The sequence below is a fragment of the Podarcis tiliguerta genome (assembly GCF_965153285.1).
Source record: "Podarcis tiliguerta genome assembly, chromosome: 16".
In the NCBI taxonomy this organism is placed as follows: domain Eukaryota; kingdom Metazoa; phylum Chordata; class Lepidosauria; order Squamata; family Lacertidae; genus Podarcis; species Podarcis tiliguerta.
The window spans coordinates 31815898-31838423 of NC_139549.1; the positions used below are offsets into that span (position 1 = coordinate 31815898).

General features: G+C 48.1%; 1 protein-coding gene across 4 annotated transcripts in view; it reads left to right on the forward strand.

Moving 5' to 3' along the window:
* The window catches only part of TANGO2 (transport and golgi organization 2 homolog), a 94684-nt gene that overhangs the window by 60672 nt on the left and 11486 nt on the right, over positions 1 to 22526 (forward strand). For all 4 annotated transcript variants that reach the window (XM_083418381.1, XM_083418383.1, XM_083418384.1 and 1 more), the window contains exon 6: positions 17557 to 17627. In XM_083418381.1, coding sequence (XP_083274507.1) covers positions 17557 to 17627 — 71 coding nt within the window. The remainder of the gene's footprint in view (positions 1 to 17556; positions 17628 to 22526) is intronic.

Sequence of the window (22526 nt, forward strand, 5' to 3'; positions counted from 1 at the left end):
GCCTTTCCCGACATCAGTGAGTACCTGAAACTGTCATTTGCGGAGTCAACACCATTGCTCCATCTACCCGCCATGCTGTCTACTCCAACTGGCAACATTTCTCTTGAGCAGAAACCTTTCTTCCACCCTGGCAAAGGGCATCCTTCAAACTGGAAGATGATGGGGATTAATCCTGGGGAAGTTTTCATTCAAACCATGTGCTCTCCTGCTGAGCCACATCTGTGTTCACCCATAAATAGGAAATTTCTGCCCACTTTCAAATGCTTATGTTCTTTTCTTTCTTGCTTTTAATTTGCTCCTGTTTCGAAGTCCATTCTGCACTTTCTCTCCCCCCACTACTGTAACAAGGGATAAGTAGAGTTCTCATTACATGGAGGCACATGGTTAGGTCTCGCTTTCCTGGTTTCTTTAGTTTACCTTTTTCCATTCTGCAGTGTGCCAACTCCAGTTTGGTTCAGCTAGCCCAAGATGGGCCCTGTCCTCACAGATTTTCCTTTGCTTCACTTATATGTCCAACTGTTTTCTCTGCTCTGCGAAGAGGGAAAGACAGCAAAGCAGGTATATTTTTAAAACGCAGCATAAAGGGACTGTTCCGATTAGCTTGTGACCATTTGACAAAAGTGGGTAGAAATATGTGAGCAGCTTCTGAAAGTGCTGCTCCCTTCCATTGCCCTTGTGTTTTTTGGGGGGTGTTTTTTATGATGGCTGTAAAACAGTCCAGGCAATGTGGTTGGCTTATATGCCAAATATTCACTGCGGTCAACATTGGATACAATAATCTCTGAATTGCAAAAGCCTTCAGTGATGTCTTGTGGATATTTCACCCTTAGGCTTTGATACTAGTGGCTACGTTGCCCGCAAGGCACTCAGAATTCCCTTTGGTAATAAGATTGATCTTGAAACATAATTCCAAACAGTTTACACTGAAGCTATAAATTTCCGTGGCTGGCTCATGTTGCTGTTTGTCTGCGGCGAAGTTAACACCACTTGTTTTCAGAGGCTCTCTGCGGGTTGACGTTGGGCTGGATCCAGAGCTGCCCGTGAGCAGCAGAAGGGCCTCTTCTGCGGGCAGAAGGGCCCTTTCTGACATAGCGCAAGATTCTTGCACAAGAAAGAAAGGACTGGGAAACCAGAGGTCAGCATCGCAGAATCCCCTGTGCATTACACAACTTGCCACCAACACTACCCCTTGCAGAAAGTGGAACAGTAGCTGCTCACCAGAACTTCTCCATCTAAGGGCATCTCTGGATCCAGGCAGAGTAGATACTTCTAAAAAGGCGGGATTAAAAGAAAGGAAAGGAAAGCTCTCTTAAATAAATAAATAAAAATGCCTTGTCTTTCGTGCTAGCTCTTGCTTTTAAAATAAAATGTGTATGAATAAAAGCACGTATATCCTTCCTTTCTGTCATGCAAGATATCCAAGGCAACTAACAACAATATAATAGCTATTGCAGGAATATAGGGTTGGGTCCAACTGTTTTTGATAAGAGCAGGCCCAGCTGAAATCAATTGAGCCAAATTTATCATGTTTTTAATATTCTGTTGGGAGCTGCCCAGAGTGGCTGTGGAAACCCAGCCAGATGGGCAGGGTATAAATTATTATTATTATTATTATTATTATTATTAGTCTCCATTGATTTTAATGGGTCTTTTCTGAGTAGAACAAACTTTGGATGCTCCCCTCCAGTCACGAGGGTGGCAGCTCCCATTCCTCATGTCTGAGTCCGGCACTGCATGTTATTTTTGAAGATCATGCTAATATGGTAAAGGGTAAAGGGACCCCTGACCATTAGGTCTGGTTGTGACCGACTCTGGGGTTGCGGCGCTCATCTCGCTTTATTGGCCAAGGGAGCCGGCGTACAGCTTCTGGGTCATGTGGCCAGCATGACTAAGCCGCTTCTGGCGAACCAGAGCAGCGCACGGAAAGGCCGTTTACCTTCCCACTGGAGTGGTACCTATTTATCTACTTGCACTTTGAAGTGCTTTCAAACTGCTAGGTTGGCAGGAGCAGGGACCGAGCAACGGGAGCTCACCCTGTCACAGGGATTCGAACTGCCAACCCTCTGATCGGCAAGTCCTAGGCTCTGTGGTTTAACTCACAGCACCACCCGCATCCCTCTTGCTAATATTGGCAACAGCGATGAAAAATCAGAGCGGGTGGCAGTATTTTGGGAAAAAGCTGACCTGCCAGCCCAGTTTTAGAGGACAGAATGTGGCCCTTCTTTCCTGAGCTAGTTATAGCATTCCCTTCCTGGAATGTGTGAGTGCCAGCTAGTATATGTGTGTGTTTTCTAGCTGCTGAAGCTATTTGCTATTCAAATCTGTTACGGTTTGAGGTATGTGGAATAGAGAGTGTACTTCTGGGAAAATGTGGAATGTTGGGGAAATAAGCTACAGATGTCCTGAATTAACAAGGCTGTGCTTCAGATGCATCTCCCATTGTCCTGCCCCCAACCCCCTAAACTCCAAGGAATCTTAACTGCTGAAATTCTCAAACCAGAACTTCAAGGCAAGTATTAATGCTGCTTTCACACTCAAGTTCTGCTACTAGAGGAAGTCTCTGGTGACTACTTAAATCAGCACAAGATAGTCCTTTGCAGCAATGCTTGGCTAATAGATACATGTAAGAACTGGCTCTGGATTCGCTTCTGGGGTGCCCCCTCACTCACGCAAAGACAGCTTTTTTAATATACTTCATACAGGCTTGGCACAAACATCAGTCAGATCACGGTTTACAGAGCCTAACTGGTTTGATGAGTCTAAATTGACAAACTTTGGTTTGCGACGGGGCAGAAGTCAGATTATAAAATGATGGTTTGAATTTAAGCAAGCTGGTTTATATTACGTCTGACACTGCAGATGGCAAACTAGGCTTGATGTTTTCCACATACTTAGCTCTTTTTGCTTATGTCTTTAGGAGCGTATAGCCTTTCAAGGATTTGATCTACATGGTCAAGTTGGGACATTTTCTATAGAGGCTTCCTAGGCAGGTGCTATTTGTGGCTAGAATGTTGTACTGGAACCAGAGCCAGTGCTCTCCTGGAACCAACTATCCAATGCACTTGTTGCAACGGTATTATCCACCTAGGGAAGCTTGAAAATAGAAGGAGCTAAATCTCCACTTAAGAAAAATCCTGAATTTTGTATAGTGTGCAACTATCCCTGTTTGACCAGGAATGGTCTTTGTTTTCAGGTACCTGAGCCTAATCAGGTATAGTCTTTATTTTTGCATATTGGGGGGGGGGGGGATCTTGAAAAACATTTTAACGTAAGTGAATTGCTAGAGGACTTGTTCTTTAGGGTTCATCTGCCTTACCGGGATCTCTCGTAGTTTGGTGTTCTTCAGCTTTGGGTCCCCAGATGTTGTGGGATTACAACTCCCATCATCCCTGACCATTGGCTAAGCTGGTTTGGGCTGATGGGTGTTGCAGTCCAGCAATGTGTGGGAACCAGAGTTGAAGAATGCTGAAGTTGTAGGTGCATTGTGTCTAGTGTCAACACATTTGAATGGACACAGTGACACACTGCATTATACAGCCTGCACATTCACATACCGCTGCTGCTGCTGCTTAGTTTGAATTGTTGATAACCTACTGTAAGGTAGTTGTGGTTTTCTAGTGTGTTCAGCTGAAAAAAAGCAAACACCGTAATAGCTTGGAAGGAAGACAGTAGCAGATTAAATTAACATAGCATGCAGAAATCAAAGAAGACTCTTCAGCAATAAGTAATAACAAGGGCAATTCAGACAATGATGAGTATCTGGGGTGTTACATACACGACTCTTGCTTTATTTCTTTTTTGGGGGGGGGGGTGAAATGGAAAGCACATGACCATTGGTGTTTTAGCACACATTCCATTAAACTGTTGTGCACTACTGCAAATGCGTGAAATATTTGTGGGAGCCCATAGCAGTATTTGAAACTTGCTTGGTTGCTTGAAAATATGTTAAGTTCTTGCCACAATCTTTATTAATAGATTTCTCCTCTCTCGTCTCTCTCTTTTAAAAAAAAAATCAGCAAAATACATTGTTAAAATCTAGAAGCCTGGAAACTACAAAACTCTTATCCTGGAGGAGTTGTGGAATAGTACATGAGATGAATTTATATTGAGCAGAACATCTGATTGACTTGCCTTGGGAACGAGTCTGATACGTTCGTTCTTTTTGCTGAATTTTGCTTTCTTTCCTTAAAACAAAAATCTTTGGCTTTTTAGCGATGCGTGACCAGCTTGGGTTTTGTAAGGAATTGCTGGAATGTATGTCTTTGAAGAGGGGTGGGGGGTGAAGAGCTAAGGTGAAACATAGCAACATGACTAATGGGTGATGTATCATCCACTTGGGGTTCTTTTGAGGGAGGGGGAGATATTTCAAGTGCAAAGGTGCTCCCTCCATAGAAAATAAAGTGATAAATCAGAGGTGTATATTTGCCATGCAATTACGAGGGCCGCGAAACGGTTGCAAAAGAGTGCAAATCCTTCATTTCTAATGACAGACGTTGATTTGTTTGGCACAACTATTCCCTGCTGCTTTAGTTGTTTACTGCCTGTTCCATGTGTGGCATTAGAGCAAGGGTCATCAAACTAAGGGCCGCGGGCCAGATCAGGCCCAATTGCCTTCTAGATCCGGCACACGGACGTTCCAGGAATCGTGGATCCGGCACGTGGATCGCCAGCACACGCCTTCTTTCACTCTCCCTCCCTCTCCCTCACACGGCGGCACTTTTCTCCTCAGGGACGGAGCAATCTTGTCCCACGCCGGGCGCCGTCGATGGCGGGAGTCAGCTTGCCTGCCTGCCTTGCCCGCCTCAGCAGGGTGGCGCTGTAAAGGGGGCGTGTGACGCCGGCTGCCGGCTGCTGCCTTTTCCTCCTGCTCCTCCCTCTCCCCCAGTCCGCCTTTCCTTCGCCGCTTATTTAGGCTCGGGCGCCCCTTTTCCGCACCCCTTCCTTGTGCACTTTCTTCTTCGTCGCTGCCTGCCTGCCTCCCTCAGTTCCTTCCGTGGCATTCAGGCGGGTCATTGCGGTGGTCTTCTTCTCTGCGGTGCCTCTCGGGAAGCAGCAGCAGCAGGTGGTGGGGAAAAGCTCCGGCGACGCCCCGGTTCCCCTACCTCCGTCCGCGGCTCCCTCGCCGGGGCTGCTGCTTCTGTCTTCACCGGCCAACACAGCCTCCTACCCTGCCATGGCTCCTGGCTGGCTGGAGATGCCCAACTGTGGCTATTGGGACGACAACTGGGACAGGTAAAGCAAAGCATCTTCAGGCCTCTTTGTGGGCGGGTGAAAATCGTTGATCCCCCCCCCCCATATAGTCCGGCCCTGGTCTGAGGGTCAGTGGATCAGCCCCTTGCTGAAAAAGTTTGCTGACCCCTGCATTAGAGCCACTGGGACTTGTGCTAGCAGAACAGGCTATTCCTCTCCTCTCTCCTCTCCTCTCCCACTGTGCACTCTCAAAATCAGCTCCAGAGGGTTCACAGAGAAGATTTTGCAAAGAGGCAGTGGAGGAAACAAACATGATGCTGTGGAAGTAAAACTCTGCTGGTTCTGCTTTGGTTACAACCCACAGTCCTTAGTACAGCCTTCCAGCAACCTGGGATGCCCCCCACCCCAGATGCATTGGACTGCAGCGCTCATTGTCTTTGGTTGTTGGTCATACTGACGATCATCCCTGACTATTGGGGGGCTGATGGAGTTGCATCCCAATCCATCTGGATGGCCCCCCAGGTTGTAAAAAGCTGGTGGAGTCTATTAGTCTGCTATTGTAACACAAAGTCAAGAGCGAAGCAAGGACAGCAGTACGTCACTTGTTTGTATTAAGCTAAAAATTAGCATGGCTTAACATTGCGTTCAAACCAGACAGTGGTTTAATTCATGTTTAATTTGCTGTGTAAAATTGATTTTTGTGTTTAATAAAGAGAGAAAAGAGAGAAGGACTGCCCCAGTGTTCCGACTAATAGGGATTGTGATGGTCAAACTTCTGTTGACAGGGAAATGTTGGAGGTTTCTTTTCATTGATGGCCCTTTACTGCACATCCAGCTGTTGCTTTGAAACTTGAATGACATTCGGATGAAGATATTTTTGTGCGCTCGATTCAGTTGACAACCATGCTTCGAAAGTCTTTATGTGATGACAGAAGGTAGCGCCCACCTAATTGCTGGCAGTGGAGAGAGATCGGAAGCGCCAGGGCTAGGCTCCCGTGGGATGAATCATCGGAGCATCCAGACAGGTTTCCACAAAAGGAAGCTAGTTTGGGGGGGGCAGTGGTATAGTTGTCAGGTGCTGCCTGTTGAAAGGTGACTTAAGGCAGTGGCTCTTGAATCCTGGAGCTCCTCTGCAGTTGAATCAGGTGTCTCTGCAAGATCAGAAAGGCAAGCTCCTCTTCTCAGATGGTGTCCCTTGTTGACAATCTTTTCTTGCGATGCACAGCTGCAAGGCATGGTTGGGCACATTTATTTCGTCTAAGGGGGTTGGCTGTCGCCTCCTCTGAGCTGCGAGCGTACTCTAGTACATGCTCTGAAATCCTCTGGCACGCACATTGATTCCTAGGCAAGGGGGAGGGGGGAAAGGCCCTCTAAAGGCAGGAAGACTGAAAACCAGGGGGTTATGATATATAGTCCCATTCTCTATCTTCCATTGTTTGCCTTCCTTGTGCTTGTCTGATAACCTCTTTTTGTTGTTGTTCAAAAGACTTTTTAAAAGGCTGTGTATATGAGAAATAAGCGGCTTTTGAAAGCAGGGAAAGTGTTTAAAGTTTATGGGCGAGCAAAGGGCTCAAGTGTTACTAGTAGCATTAATCTTATTTTAGAGGGAAGTGGTGGAGAGTATAGAGCAGGCATAGGCAAACTCCGGCCCTCCAGATGTTTGCAACTACAATTCCCATCATCCCTAGCTAACAGGACCAGTGGTCAGGGATGGTGGGAATTGTAATCCCAAACATCTGGAGGGCCAGAGTTTGCCTATGCCTGGTATAGAGGGTTGTATGCAATAGTAGTTCTACTCAGAGTAGAGTCATTGAAAAGAATAGGTAAGGCCCTTTCCCCCTGTGCCGCAGGGCTCAAGCTGCTATTTGCCCTGGGGTGGGTATTTTAGTAGGATTGTGGCAGGTGAGTCCAGCCCTTGCTGTCTGGATTGGGGGAGCCCATGCCTGCTATTTGAAACACACACGCATAAATGTGACCCTGTATTTAATGCAATGTAGTTTGTTTTCTTTAGGTTAGTTGTTTTAGAGTATTTATGTCCTTTCTTTATAGCAACAGGAGACTCTCAATAGGTAAAATGCGAGGATACAAAACGATATCATGACATATGTATATGGAACAACAAACACAAACTTTGGTTAACACAACACGAAACAATATTAGGCTGAGAAGATCGCACATGGGTGAAGGGAAGTAACGAGAACAGGGTGAGAAAAGTATAGGGCACCATTTGGAAAACTGTTAAAGATATATATGTGATTTAAGAGGTTAAGAACAAGGAGTTAAAAGTAGGAGATTAACATGCATGAAAAGCAAAGTCGCGTTCTTGTTTGTATCATGGTTTATTTTGGTTGTAAAATCCCCTGATGAAAAGCATGTACAATTTTTTTAAAACAATAAAAAATTAAAACTTCAAAGTGTTGTGCAAAAGGTTCTCGAACCAAGATCAAAACCTGATCTGGGAGAGGAATAGAAATGACATGGTTCCCATGTAGAAACAAGCTTATTAGGGCAGTGTTTCATGCTCCCATCCTTGATTCCAAGGGAGTGAAGATGAGCAACTGGATTTCACAGTGGTCCGTGATGGAGGCAAGGCTTCCCTTGCTGGCAGTTGCCAGGCAACAGGTTGCACCGAAGTCTTCTGAGATGAGGGAGTTGGGCTGCCTAGCTGGTTCATGCTCAACCTGTGATGGGAGCCATGTTAGTTTGGTCCTGAACAAAATAAGGAGGTAAGGAAGGTCTCTATAACCAGAGAGAGAAGATATATGTTTGCTTTCTTGCAGTACAGACATCAGCCAAGACAAGAGCATGAGTAATTATTGTGTTGAACCTTAGGAACACAGAGGCTTGAACTCTGTATTGGTTATAACTAATATTAAACGCTGGTAAAATGACAACGAGGCAGCTATGTTGAAAATGCGGGGAATTCAATTAATCTTCGTTGCATTTTTCAGGTGGATTAGAATTTACAGTCTATTCTGTGGTGAAGGCTAAGAGTGAATGAAAATAAAATTAGAACACTAATGTGAAGGATGGGTTGTGCCTCAAAGTTTGCCAGCTTATGATATAAGCGCTGTAAATAACTGAACACCGATATTTTACAGTGTGGATTTTCCTCCATTGTGGGATGGGAGATGTACCGTATTTTTTGCCCTATAGGACGCACCGTCCCATAAGGCGCACCTAGTTTTTTGGGGGGGAAATAAAGGAAAAAATTATTTCCCCCCCAGGCGCGGGGTTGGGGAAGCCCGAGCTTCCCCCGACCCCAGCCCCCAAACAGGCAGCTCTCTGCAAGCCGTGGGAGCCCAGTGCTGGCTCCCGCTGCTAGCGGAGAGGTCCGCGAAGCCTGGGCGCGCTGAGCTCAGCGCGCGCAGGCTTCCGCATGCAGGCACCTCTCCGCCAGCAGCGGGAGCGTTCCCGCTGCTAGCGGAGAGGTCCGCGAAGCCTGGGCGCGCTGAGCTCAGCCCGCGCAGGCTTCGGCATGCAGGCACCTCTCCGCCAGCAGCGGGAGCGTTCCCGCTGCTAGCGGAGAGGTCCGCGAAGCCTGGGCGCGCTGAGCTCAGCGCGCGCAGGCTTCGGCATGCAGGCACCTCTCCGCCAGCAGCGGGAGCGCTCCCGCTGCTAGCGGAGAGGTCCGCGAAGCCTGGGCGCGCTGAGCTCAGCGCGCGCAGGCTTCGGCATGCAGGCACCTCTCCGCCAGCAGCGGGAGCGCTCCCGCTGCTAGCGGAGAGGTCCGCGAAGCCTGGGCGCGCTGAGCTCAGCGCGCGCAGGCTTCGGCATGCAGGCACCTCTCCGCCAGCAGCGGGAGCGTTCCCGCTGCTAGCGGAGAGGTCCGCGAAGCCTGGGCGCGCTGAGCTCAGCGCGCGCAGGCTTCGGCATGCAGGCACCTCTCCGCCAGCAGCGGGAGCGCTCCCGCTGCTAGCGGAGAGGTCCGCGAAGCCTGGGCGCGCTGAGCTCAGCGCGCGCAGGCTTCGGCATGCAGGCACGTCTCCGCCAGCAGCGGGAGCGCTCCCGCTGCTAGCGGAGAGGTCCGCGAAGCCTGGGCGCGCTGAGCTCAGCGCGCGCAGGCTTCCGCATGCAGGCACCTCTCCGCCAGCAGCGGGAGCGCTCCTGCTGTTTGCGGAGAGGTCCGCGAAGCCTGCATTCGCCCCATAGGACGCACCCAGATTTCCCCTTCATTTTTGGAGGGGAAAAAGTGCGTCCTATAGGGCGAAAAATACGGTACTCTGTGTGCTAAACTTTCCTGTGATAACCAAGGGAAGAGACAACGAAGTGTTGTATACTCAACAGTGAATGCAATTGGCAAACCAAAGAACGCCTTGGATATTTCCACATCAGTTCATGATTTTCTTTTTAGTGTGGTGGTTAGAGTGTTGGACTAGGACCTAGGAGAGCAGGGTTCAAGTCCCCACACAGCCACAGAGCTCACTGGGCTGGTCACTAACCTACTTCACAAGCTTGTTGTGGGGATTAAATGACAGATAATTAATAATAATAATAATAATAATAATAATAATAATAATAATAATAATTTATATTCCGCCCTCCTCAGCCAAAGCCGGGCTCAGAGCGCCTAACAACAGTACAGTGATACAACATTCTAAAATCATTTCATTATAAGATCAGTTCAAATCAGATTAATGGCAACCATTGGGCTAGAGTTCTGTGAGGATTGCCAGAGGAGGGGGTCAGGCTGTGCCTTGGCCAAAGGCCTGGTGGAACAGCTCTTTCTTGCAGGCCCTGCGGAAAGATGTCAAGTCCGGCAGGGCCCTAGTCTCTTGTGACAGAGCATTCCACCAGATTGGAGCCACAGCCGAAAAAGCCCTGGCTCTGGTTGAGGCCAGCCTAACCTCTCTGTGGCCCGGGACCTCCAAGATGTTTTTGTTTGAAGACCGTAAGGTCCTCCGTGGGGCATACCAGGAGAGGCTGTCCTATAGGTCCAAGGGTCCTAAGCCGTATAGGGCTTTAAAGGTTAAAACCAGCACCTTAAACCTGATCCTGTACTCCACCAGGAGCCAGTGCACCTGGTATAGCACTGGGTGAATGTGATCCCTCAGTGAGGACCCCGTAAGGAGTCTCACCACAGCATTCTGCACCCGCTGGACTTTCTGGGTCAGTCTCAAGGGCAGCCCCAGAACCATGTACATCACCTAGAGCTCCTTGGAGGAAAGGTGGTAAATAAATAAATAACCCAATGCACATATTTTTGCATGTAATTTTGCCTAATGCACACATATTTATTTATTTTTTTGCAAGGCAATTCCTCCAAATATATTGCATTTTCATTTGCTTTCACTAGCACATTCATTTTTGTGGTGTTTCCCTTAACGCAAGCAATTTTTGTACATTTTTGAGGGGAGGCCGGAGAGAGCCGCACCGTACGATTCGGAGCAGTGCGGATTTTAAAGCGGCAGCTTGTTTTTCAGTTCACATACTGTTTTTGGAAAGCACAAATTGCATGAACTGAATCGGATCTGTCCCTTGTGCCGAGGCAGCATTTTACTATTAGCTAAGCTAACAATTGCTTTTCCGGGGGAGCTATTTTAACTAATAGCAATGAGCTGTGTAGCATAAGCCATCTTTTGAAGAATGCCTTGAAAGTAGAAAGGAGGGAGAGCACAAGAGGTCGAGTAAATCCAGTGCTTTTGTTTCTTTCATTTTCTTTTTTTTAAATCTTGTTTTGATCTCAATCACCCTGTTGTTGATGCCCTACATAAGGAGAAAGTTGTTGTGGGGTGGGTGCGGGGTGGGTGCGAGTGTGTTTTAAGAGCGTTGGCTGCTTTAAAAAAGGAGGGCAACGCATCTCAGTTTGTGTTATAGCTGCAAAGTATAGGATAGGTTATAAATAGCTGAATAAAGAACAATTTCTGCTTGTTAGACTTTGTGCACCAGATGCCAATTTATACACCGGCAGCTTAAATTCCCAACGCGTTACATTTAGTTTTAATGAGGTTGTACCCAGCCTGCTTTCGGTTTGCAAGGGCCTATTGGGGTGTCTCCCCTGTTCTCGGACAAAATGAAATGCTGGGAAATGGTTGCTCATCTGCTGTGCAAACACTCCATCCTATGATTATATATGTGTGTACGTGAGTGCATACATGTATGTGTGTGTGCTTATCTATATGATTTCCTACAGAATTGTGTGCGTGTGTATTATTTTTTATCTGAAATGGGAAAGAGCAGGGGGGAAGAGAATCCTGCATAAAAGAGGCACGACAATTCTGAAAGCTTGGATAGAATTAAAATCTTGACTACAGATGTACTTCATTTGTCGCTCGAGAACTGCTTCTCCACCACCAACATTGTAAATAATAAGTGAATCGCTTGAGTGAAATACTGCCTGATATGATCTCATCCTGACGTCCAGCCTAATAATCCCAGAGCAGTTTGAGGAATTGCCTTTCTGTGCTGGCAGGAAGGGCTGAAGGATGTAGAGAGTGAGCCATCTAATGGTAGCTCTGCAATTCTTCCTTTGCTACTTCAGAAAAGAAAAAGAGGAAGGTGTGTAGGGGGGGAGATCCTTAAAACTCTTGCCTTCTCCAATTTCCTCCCCAGTCCACTCGAGTTTGACATGCTACTAGCAGCATCTGCTAGCTTATTTCTAAAACTCCGTATCGAGAAAGGAAACTAAATGCCATAAATGCCTACCTTGCATGGAAGCCAGTTCATCTCTTAGCAGCAAGGGCGTGGCTGCTCCCACACCAACTCTGGTAACAGCTGAAGGAAGCGAATCACGCAGACCTTGAGGTAGAGATAGATGCATCTTGTCAACTTTGTTTCTCATTTTCCCAACCATAAGTTCAGTTGGCCCCATTCCCTCAACGGTTTGTTGGTTGGTTGGTTGGTTGGTTGGTTGGTTGGTTCGTTTGTATAACTCATGCCTGCTGTATATCCACATATCCACCTTTTGGCATTAGTGGCCTTATGCCAAGCCTACTTTTGGGAGAAAAGTTGTTTAGGCCAGCTGCTTTGTAATCTGGTTTAGTCAATTTCACAGTCCCATTGTCTTGGATAAAACTTGGGAGAAAGTTAGGAATACTGAACCCGTCTGTCCTTCCTTCCTTCCTCATTGAAGGTAAAGGGTAAAGGGACCCCTGACCATTAGGTCCAGTCGTGACCGACTCGGGGGTTGCAGCGTTCATCTCACTTTATTAGCCGAGGGAGCCAGCGTACAGCTTCCGGGTCATGTGGCCAGCATGACTAAGCCGCTTCTGGCGGACCAGAGCAGTGCACAGAAACGCTGTTTACCTTCCCGCCGGAGTGGTACCTATTTATCTACTTGCACTTCATGCTTTCGAACTGCTAGTTGGGCAGGAACAGACACTGAGCAACGGAAGCTCACCCTGTCGCGGGGATTCGAACTGCCGACCTTCTGATCAGCAATCCCTAGGCACTGTGGTTTAAGCCACCCGCGTCCTTCCTTCCTCATTACAAGCATTCAAATGGTCATTCTGGCTCTGGCTCTTGGTCTCCCTGCCTTCCATCATCTCAGCCCCAGTTGGTCCATCTCACTCTGTTTTGTCTGCACCAGCCTGCCTCAAGCCTGGTTCCCTCCAGATGTTTTCAACTGCAACTCCCATGTGCACCAGGCAACATGGTCATGCTGACTGCAATTGATGGGAGTTGTAGCCCAAAGCATACGAAAGGCACCAGGTGAGGAAGAGTGGTCTAATCTGACAAGAAGTGGGTCTCCAGGTCCCAAGAATTTTTCCCAGCCCTACCTGGGAAATAAATAAAACTTTATTTATTTCGGCATGCAAAGCATGAACTCTCCTACTAAGCTACATCCCATTTCTGTTCTTAACCTATATTCCCCATAGCGTTCATGCTGTGGATTGACAGCTTAAAATCCAACATTCTCCTATTCTATTCTTTTCCTCTCCTCTAACTCTTGCACTGTTTCTGATTTTTCTTTTGCAAGAGCAGAACTTTTGTTGTTCCCTTTTAACTAGGGATGTGCCTGCGTGTTTCAGGATGTGGCCCTGGCTTGGGGCTTCTCTACTGTCCCCTGTTCATAACATACAGCAGTGAAACACAAGATGAGGCCATGCCACGCGTTCACCTGCCCCTCCTGGTGGGGAAAGGGTGAAACAAGCAGTGTGTCAATGCTATTTTGGGTTGCTGGCCTGCATGTTGTGTAACATTTCTCATTGCGGTCCCAGCCAGCATGGCCAGTGGTCAGTGAATTGTTATCTGGCAAAATTTAGAGGGATGTAGGGTCCATGTCTTCCCCACCATATTTGAGCTTGATAAATATTGGAGAGCAATTTGATTTCTCAACACAGGGCTTTTTGTGTTAGAAAACTGATAGCCTGTTTGCTCTGATATCCAAGTACTGCACAGTCATTTTCGGAGTGGATGCACTGAAAGGAAAGGAAATTACTATCTTAGATCCTTTAATTACAGTCTGAGTACCGTATTTTTCGTCCCATAGGACGCTCCATCCCATAGGACGCACCTAGGTTTTTTGGGGGGGAAATAAAGGAAATTTCCCCCCCCCTTATTTCCCCTCCAAAACCAGGTTGGGGAAACCGAACCAGGTCGAGGAACAGCGGGATGGCGGCGCTGCGCCTCCCGGCTGTCCCCCGAGCTTGTGGGGCTGGCCGATGTCTGCCCGGCGCGCGGGGCGCTCTGCTTCAGGGTGCCCTGCGCGCCGGGTGGCAGGCTGCTATCCGCAGCGTGGGGAGACCTGCGGGGAACTCCTTCAGGGCTCCCCACGCTGCGGAAGTCTGCCCGACGCGAGGGGCGCTCTGCTTCAGGGCGCCCCTCGCAGTGGGCGGAAGGCTGCTATCCGCAGCCTAGACAGCCCTGCGGGAACTCCCGCAGGGTTGCCTAGGCTGTGGATGTGTTTCCGAAGCGCCAGGCGCTCATCTTTCAGCGTGCCTGGCGCTCCGGGAAGCAGGCTGCTATCTGCAGCCTAGACAGCCCTGCGGGAACTCCCGCAGGGCTGCCTAGGCTGCGGATGTGTTCCCGAAGCCTGGAGAGCGAGAGGGGTCCGGGCGCACCGACCCCTCTCGCTCTCCAAGCTTCAGCGAAAGCCTGCATTCGCCCCATAGGACACACCCAGATTCCCCCTTCATTTTTGGAGGGGGAAAAGTGCGTCCTATAGGGCGAAAAATACGGTAAATGTCATGACCCCTGTATCCAGGTGTGATTTGGACACAAAGTTGGAGGCTGCGGGGGAACTGGATGGGGAGCTAGCCTGGGTCAGGTATCAGAGCTGACTGCAGAAGACAGGGAGGCTGTTGGGCTTGAGACGGTTGGACAAGAATTCCCAGAGGAACCTCGCAGGCCACCAAGGCCTATAGGCACCCTGGACCCTCATAGATAACTTCCCTTGAAGAACCAAATGTCTCTCACTGCACATCACCGGCCCAGCAGTGCTAGAAGTCCACCAGGAGGGGAGGCTATGGAACAAAGGAGACTTGTCCATCTTCAGTCCAGAGGGTTGCTTCTTTAAGGCTCTGAAGTTATTTGGACTCAAGGAGGTAGAGCCTAGAGGAGGTTGTTTCTAGGCACAAGTGGCCCAGGCTGCTCCCAGTCTTTGTCAGAGCAAGTTGCTCACTTACACCCATCAGTGGTCCAGTAGTGTTATGGTTCTAGGGATTGCTTGTGCGTAAATTGCCTTTATTCCTGGCTGTCTTGCATGGTTGAACCCTTTCTGACAGGACAGCCTCTATTCCGTGGCTGCCTCAGTCGCTGGCAGAATCCGTCAGTGGGCGTTTCTTAAACCTCTTCCAACATAAAAGCTGCTTCACGCCCAGTCTCCTCCCCTGTTGCCTGCGTGAAAGCTTTTTGCGCACTGTGGGTGTGGGTAACGGAGCACTTGTCCCCTCTCCGCTTGTCTCCTGCGAAGAGTCTTGGAGCCAGCTCTCCGTTTCCTCTATCTCTTCCCCTTCTCCACTGGTGTTACGCTGATTTCCTTCCCCAGCGTCTGGGCTATCCCTCCTCCTACTGGTACCCTCTCCACCATCATCCGAGAGCCCTCTCACCTCCTCCTGCTCCGATGGCAGTTCCCTGACAAGTAGCCATGCCTCCAATCTTGCCCCTTTCCAGGCACGTTCTGCATCAGACCAGAACACGACGCAGAACTTAAGTTGGACAAAACCCAAACTGAACTAAGCTTTTGTTCATTGGGGACTGACGCGTTGTGTGTTTTGTGCTGTAAACTTGTACATATGCACAATTGTTGGATGGTGTGCTGTTGCCGTGAAGATTGAATTTTGCCTTCAACACGTAGGTGTATGCTGAACTGTGCTGTACCCTGGGGGCTTCATTGCATTCCACGCTTTGATTCATATTTTCAGCATCTGTGGAAATTTTTTTTAAAACGTAATTGGCTTTGTGTACCACTTTCCCAGTAGAATAAAAGCAGCAATGCTGTGGATGGGAAATAACTAAGATGAAGTGGGATGTGGGAGAGCTGTTTTGTGATGGCTAGATGTGAACTCACGCTTGAAATGTCCTGTGGCTTGTTGCTGAAACAAACGTGTATGAAGAAGTAAAAAAAGAGAGGGAAAAACCAATCTCAAATTGCTGTTGACTCATCAGTGCAGACATGAGTGGGGTCAGCAGAAGTCCTGACTGCTGTGGTTTAGATGCATATCTGAACTCGCCAGGTTCTCATCCAAGGCAGGGTGGCATTGTTCAGAATTGAATCAAATGTGGGAGGAAGTGCTGGAAAGCTCAATTGCATTTCCCTTTTTTGAAAGCACGTGTGCACGCTCACACACAGCGAGAGACTTGGATCCAGAAGCACAAGTAGAATTTGCAGGCACATAGCAGGACTTCCTTGCACCCTTGGTTCTGCAACCCCTTATGCCCCTGGGGGAACGAATCGGCAGAAATTGGCACACTCGCCACACATGAGCAGTGGCTCTCTGAATATCGTCCCTAGATAACAAGCTTTTGGTTTGTTTTGGAACAACTCAAGGGGTTGTATCCAGTGTTGCGACAATTAAAAGCAACTTACCGTATTTTTTGCTCTATAGGATGCACTTTGTGGGGAAATGTTTGTGCGTCCTATGGAGCAAATGCAGGCTCCTTGGCTTCAGCAAAAGCAACGCGAAGCCTCCAAAGTGCAGAGGGAGCGCTCCCTCCGCACTCCAGAGGCTACGCGTTGCTTTCGCTGAAGCCTGGAGAGCAAGACAGGTCGGTGCGCACTGACCCCTCTTGCTCTCCAGGCTTCAGGGATAGCCGCCTGAAGCCTTTGGAGCGCAGCGGTACCTCGCGCTGCGCTCCAAAGGCTTCGGGGTTAGCTGCACAAAGCCTCTGCAGGGCAGCGGGGTGCCTTTATCCCGCTGCCCTGCGGAGGCTTGAAAGGCTGTCCCCAAAGCCAGAACACAGAGACGGAGCGCTGTGCAGCCCTCCGTCTTGCTGTTCTAGCTTGGGGATGGCTGCGCAAAGCCTCTGCAAAGCCTCTGCAGGGCAGTGGGGTGAAGGCACCCCGCTGCCCTGGAGAGGCTTGAAAGGCTGTCCCCGAAGCCAGAACAGAGAGACAGCCCCAACACTGATTTGATTCAAAATACAGTGGTGCCTCGCAAGACGAAATTAATTCGTTCTGCGAGTTTTTTCGTTCTACGAGTTTTTTCGTCTTGCGAAGCACCAATGTGTATTGACAGTTTCCCATAGGAATGCATTGGCGGTTTTAAAAAAAAAGGCGCAAGACGTTTCATCTTGCGAAGCAAGCCCATAGGGAAATCCGTCTTGCGAAGCAGCTCAGAAAACGAAAAACTCTTTCGTCTTGCGAGTTTTTCGTCTTCCGAGGCATTCATCTTGCGGGGCACCACTGTATTTTTTACTTGTTTTCCTCCTTTAAAAACTAGGTGCGTCCTTTGCTCGGGTGCGTTCTATAGAGCGAAAAATACGGTACTAGGTTGGTTGTTCTGCTGGTGAAATGTTTTGCACCAGTGGGTTGTTGTTGTTGTGCAAGGGAATGCATAAGCAGCATGCTGGTAACTTTGTTGCACAGTAGAACGCACAATGGGTTGTTCAATGGGTTTCTGCTTAGTGCAACTGTTGCATTGCATTCTTCTGTTATGCAGCATGAAAACTCCTGTTGGATACAGATCTTTATTTCCTTTTCCCTTTTGTAGCTCCTATTAACCTTGTAAAACAAAAATCCTTTCTTTTCTTTTTTGTAGTTTGTGGGGGAGTATTCCTTTTTGTTTTCCTCTTTAAACAGCCTTTTATATAGTGACTTTATTATTATTATTTTAAATAAGTAATTGACTGATCCCTGAACTGCGGGGGGGCGGGGGGGGATGTCTCACTGTGGGGAGGGTTGCACAGAATTTAAACTTAATCAAAGATATGAGTTGCCATTCTGCAAGGAAAACTCTTCTCTCCACCCCTATTTTTATCTTTTAGCACCACCAAAGGAGATGTAATTTGGTATTACGGAAACAAAGGCGGCCCAGAACCTGTCTTCTTAAATCCCGGTGGGTTATATCAAAAACTGTTGGCATGTTGGTTTATGTTACAGCAGTGGCATGTATTTGTGTGTGTGTGTGTTGTGTGTGTGCTTGCACAGTCTTTCTCCTGAAAAGTCGAATCCCATGAAAGAGAGCTACTGGATCTTTGTAAGAGGAGTCTCTTTCCCCCCCCCCCTTTTTTTGAATAATATTTTATTAAGATTTTCACATAAGAAAAAAGAAAAATACAAAAGTAATAAAGAAAAACAATTAAAAACAATTCAATTTTCATAATATATCTTGCCTTTGCTTGCTTCCCGGACCTCCCCACACCTCCCCTCTTTGTATTCCAGTTCAATTATTTATTCAGCAAATCCTTCCCCACTATCTTATCCTTATCCAGATCTCAATATATTATGCCTTTAGCTTTTCATCTGTTAACATTCCATTTTTCCATATTCCTCCATACCGTTGTTACTAAAAACCCCTTAACCTCAATCCAACATCATTCTGACATTCATTAATTTTACAATATTTCTGTAAGTAGTCTTTAAATTTCTTCCAATCTTCCTCCACCAACTCTTCTCCCTGGTCTCGGATTCTGCCGGTCATTTCCGCCAATTCCATATAGTCCATTACCTTCATCTGCCATTCTTCCAGAGTGGGTAGTTCTTGTGTCTTCCAATATTTCGCGATGAGTATTCTTGCTGCTGTTGTAGCGTACATAAAGAAAGTTCTGTCCTTCTTTAACACCAAATGGCCGGTCATGCCCAGGAGAAGAGGAGTCTCATTCAACGGTGCATTTCTGTTTGGAGGAGCTTTGGCTACATGTGGAGTAAACTGGCTTTATAAATATCTCAAATAATATTTTTTTTTTAAATACCGATGAGTAGGGCGCTTAACTAAAACATGGAAGGCTATAGCCTGAGGGCTTGTTCTAATAATTACTTTGCCTACAGCAGCTTGCAGGGGAATTTCAGGAGTCAGGCAGAGCTGAGGCATACTGCTGATGTACTATATCATTTTGGAGGATCTTCTTTCAACATAACTTAGAACTAGATACTTCTAGTACTGGAATGGACCTTGGACGTCTGTCTAGTCAAGGGATGGGGAATCTCCAGTCCATGGGTCAGTCTTGGCTCAGGACAGGGAGGGACCTGTTTGGCCTGCAAGAACCCACACCCACCTGTCAATCAGCAACATCACTGGGGCAGGTTCGGCACTGGCAAAGCTGCAGGGAGCAGGATTGAACCTTCCTCCCATCAGCTGATGAGCTGGGGAGTTTAGTCCCGCTGGGTGCTGATTCCCTGCAGGGAACATGCTGGTGAAGCAGAACCTCACTGCCATGCATCGATGTCCCATAGCTCAGCTGGTTGGAACATGGTGCCAATAATGCCAAGGTTGCAAGCTTGATATGGGACAGCTGCATATTCTTGCATTGCCAGGGGTTGGACTAAATGATCCTTGTCGTCCCTTCCAACTCTAGAATTCCATGATTCATGACTTGGGGCTTTATGTCAGGTTGACTGGTGGGATTGACTCTTGTCACCATGTCAAGGCCGGCCTGCAGGGTGGAAACAGATAAAGATCTGGCCCATAAGATTCCCCACCCCTGATCTCATCCATACCCCACCCCATTCAATGCAGAATCTACAGTGCAAGATGCAGAGTCCAGCATCTCTGACAAGTCCCCAGAGAAAAGCGAACCAACCACCGTTTCAGACAGTGATGGCCAAACTTGGCCCTCCAGCTGTTTTGGAACTACAGTTCCCATCATCCCTGACCGCTGGTCCTGCTAGCTAGGGATGATGGGACTTGTGGTCCCAAAACAGCTAGAGGGCCAAGTTTGGCATCACTGGTTTAAGATCCTCTGTCAAGCAGCTCTCACTATTAGGAAATTTCTCCTCCTGCCCAGCCAGAATCTGCTTCCTTGCCATTTCCACCCCTTGGTTCTAGACCTGCCCTCTGGAGCAACAGAGATGAAGTCTGCTCCATCTTCTAAATAACAAACCTATAAGCTCGTTCCGCATGTTCATATCCCACCATCCCTCACTTGCATTGCACAAAGCTGTTTTTTAAAAATAAAAATACATGCTACTTAACTAAACGTAATACAGTGGTGCCCCACAAAACGAATGCCTCGCAAGACGGAAAACCCGCTAGATGAAAGGGTTTTCCGTTTTGGAGGTGCTTCGCAGGACGAATTTGCTATGGGCTTGCTTCGCAAGACGAAAATGTCTTGCGATTCCTGGGGTGTTTTTTTTCCGCTCCCCACCCCCTTTTTCTAAGGCACTAAGCTGCTAATAGCCTTTTAGCAGCTAATCCGCTAATCCCTTAAGCCTTTAATAGCCGCTAATAGCCGCTAAACTGCTAATAGTGCTAATCCGCTAATGGGCTTGCTTCACAAGACGAAAAAACCGCTAGACGAAGAGACTCACGGAACGGATTCTTTTCGTCTTGCGAGGCACCACTGTACATAAAATGTTAAAATGGATTAAGGCCAAACTTCAATTGAAAATGTCTTCTGGAATTGGGGAGCCTCCAGTAGGTGCTGAAGTTCAACAGGGATGGGGCTGTCTGACCTCAACAGGAAGAGAGTTCCACGAATTTGGGCTCACAATATTGAATGCACAGCTCCTGCTGGATGCAAGCTGTTCATCCATGCCATGAAGGACCTCTTATGAGAGACTCTCCCCAAGACCTCAGTGATCAGGCAGGGATATAAAAGTATAAGCAGAGCATTAGAAAGTTTGTAGGCAAATAAAATGGGGACACTGGCCACATCTGCATGCAGTGCAAAGCCAAAAAAATTCATGGCATAATAAGCCAGGATATGTATGAGTTGTACGCAGGGGCACACAGCTGATTTGCAGCCACATTGCTCGGCAGTTAACCATAGTTAACTGCGTGCAAGTCCAGAAACTATGGTTAATGGCTTCGGAACAAGCCAGAGTGTAAAGCCAGCTTCAAAGCATAGCTTTGTATCCTGATTACTTTTGAAGCTTGACATTTGCTATTTCATTACATTTATACACCATTTGAGAATAAAACAATAATCACAGGGAGGGAGGGACGGATGGGCTGCAAAGGAGCATGGCATCTCTGTACCTGGCATCACAAAGGAACCTGGCATCACTCATAAGGTAAAGGTAAAGTGACCCCTGACCGTTAGGTCCAGTCGTGGCCGACTCTGGGGTTGCGGCGCTCATCTCGCTTTATTGGCCAAGGGAGCCGGCGTACAGCTTCCAGGTCATGTGGCCAGCATGACTAAGCCACTTCTGGCGAATCAGAGCAGCACACAGAAACACCGTTTACCTTCCCGTCGGAGTGGTACCTATTTATCTACTTGCACTTTGACGTGTTTTCAAACTGCTAGGTTGGCAGGAGCAGGGACCGAGCAACGGGAGCTCACCCCGTCGTGGGGATTCGAACTGCCGACCTTCTGATCGGCAAGCCCTAGGCTCTGTGGTTTAACCCACAGCGCCACCCGTGTCCCCGGCATCACTCATATCCTGGCTTATTAAGGTAGTAATTTTTACTTAGAACTACATTCATGGCCACTGTATGACTTTTGGAGCCACCTTAATTTTGGAGCTGTTGTACTTTTTGTCTTCCACTCTTGTACAGTGGTTCCAACCCTACCCCCTCCTAGCCAGGCTGTTGCATGAGTTTTCAGAATGGAAGCAACATAGCCGTTGACTTGAAAGGCTGCGCATAGCTCAGGGGCGGAGCACATGCTTTTCATATGGAAGGTCCCCCGTTCAGTCTCTGCATCAGCCTGAGACCTCAGCGAGGGCCCCCAGCAGTGTGAGAAGGAGGCGCAGTACAAGGCGGCTACTTAAGTCTGCAAGTTAAAAATAAATCCAGGGAGAGCAAGGGGATTCAAGCCCTGTCTTTTCCCTTTAATTAAAAGGGGGGTGTTGAGAATTCTCAGCGCATCTGACTTTGTTTTTGCATGCCTTAATGCCCCATTAAGAGATCAGCGATCACTTATTCACACCGTGCCACAAAGCTGTAATGCAAGAATTGGGTACCCAGAGGTACTGCCGCTGACATCCCTGATCTTTCTGCATCAACGACGAGTTCATTCTGTGCTAAATGTGGCCTCCACGGGGAGAGTAGCTGATGTTGGAGGGTTGTGGGATAGATCATTATATTACACAGCTAGTGCTTATTCTTCTGGATTATGGCCAGCAAATGTAGGGCAGTGCTAGAGAGAGAGAGAGAGAGAGAGAGAGATCTCTGCTGTCAACCAGTGTTGCTGTGCACCGCTAAGGACCCTATTTGAGAGATGTGCCGTATGCGTTTAAAAGGGGATAAAGTGCCTTTCATTAAGCCATATATGCAGCTCTTTCGGCGTGCCAATGCCTTGCAATCTTTCGTCTGAAGAAGGTGAGATCCAGTCCGCTGTCATCATTGTGTAAGAACATAGGAAGCTGTCTTAAACCAAGTCACACTGACAGGTCTGCTAGTTCTGTATTACACTGGACGCGGGTGGCGCTGTGGGTTAAAGCCTCAGTGCCTAGGACTTGCCGATCGAAAGGTCGGCGGTTCGAATCCCCGTGGTGGGGTGCGCTCCTGTCGTTCGGTCCCAGCGCCTGCCAACCTAGCAGTTCGAAAGCACCCCCGGGTGCAAGTAGATAAATAGGGACCGCTTACCAGCGGGAAGGTAAACGGCGTTCCGTGTGCTGCGCTGGCTCGCCAGATGCAGCTTGTCACGCTGGCCACGTGACCCGGAAGTGTCTGCGGACAGCGCTGGCTCCCGGCCTCTAGAGTGAGATGAGCACACAACCCTAGAGTCTGGCAAGACTGGCCCGTACGGGCAGGGGTACCTTTACCTTTTAGCAGGGGCTTTCCATGGTTTCGGACAGGGGGTCTTCCCAAGCCCTACTGGAGGATGCCAGAGATTGAACCTGAGACATTCTG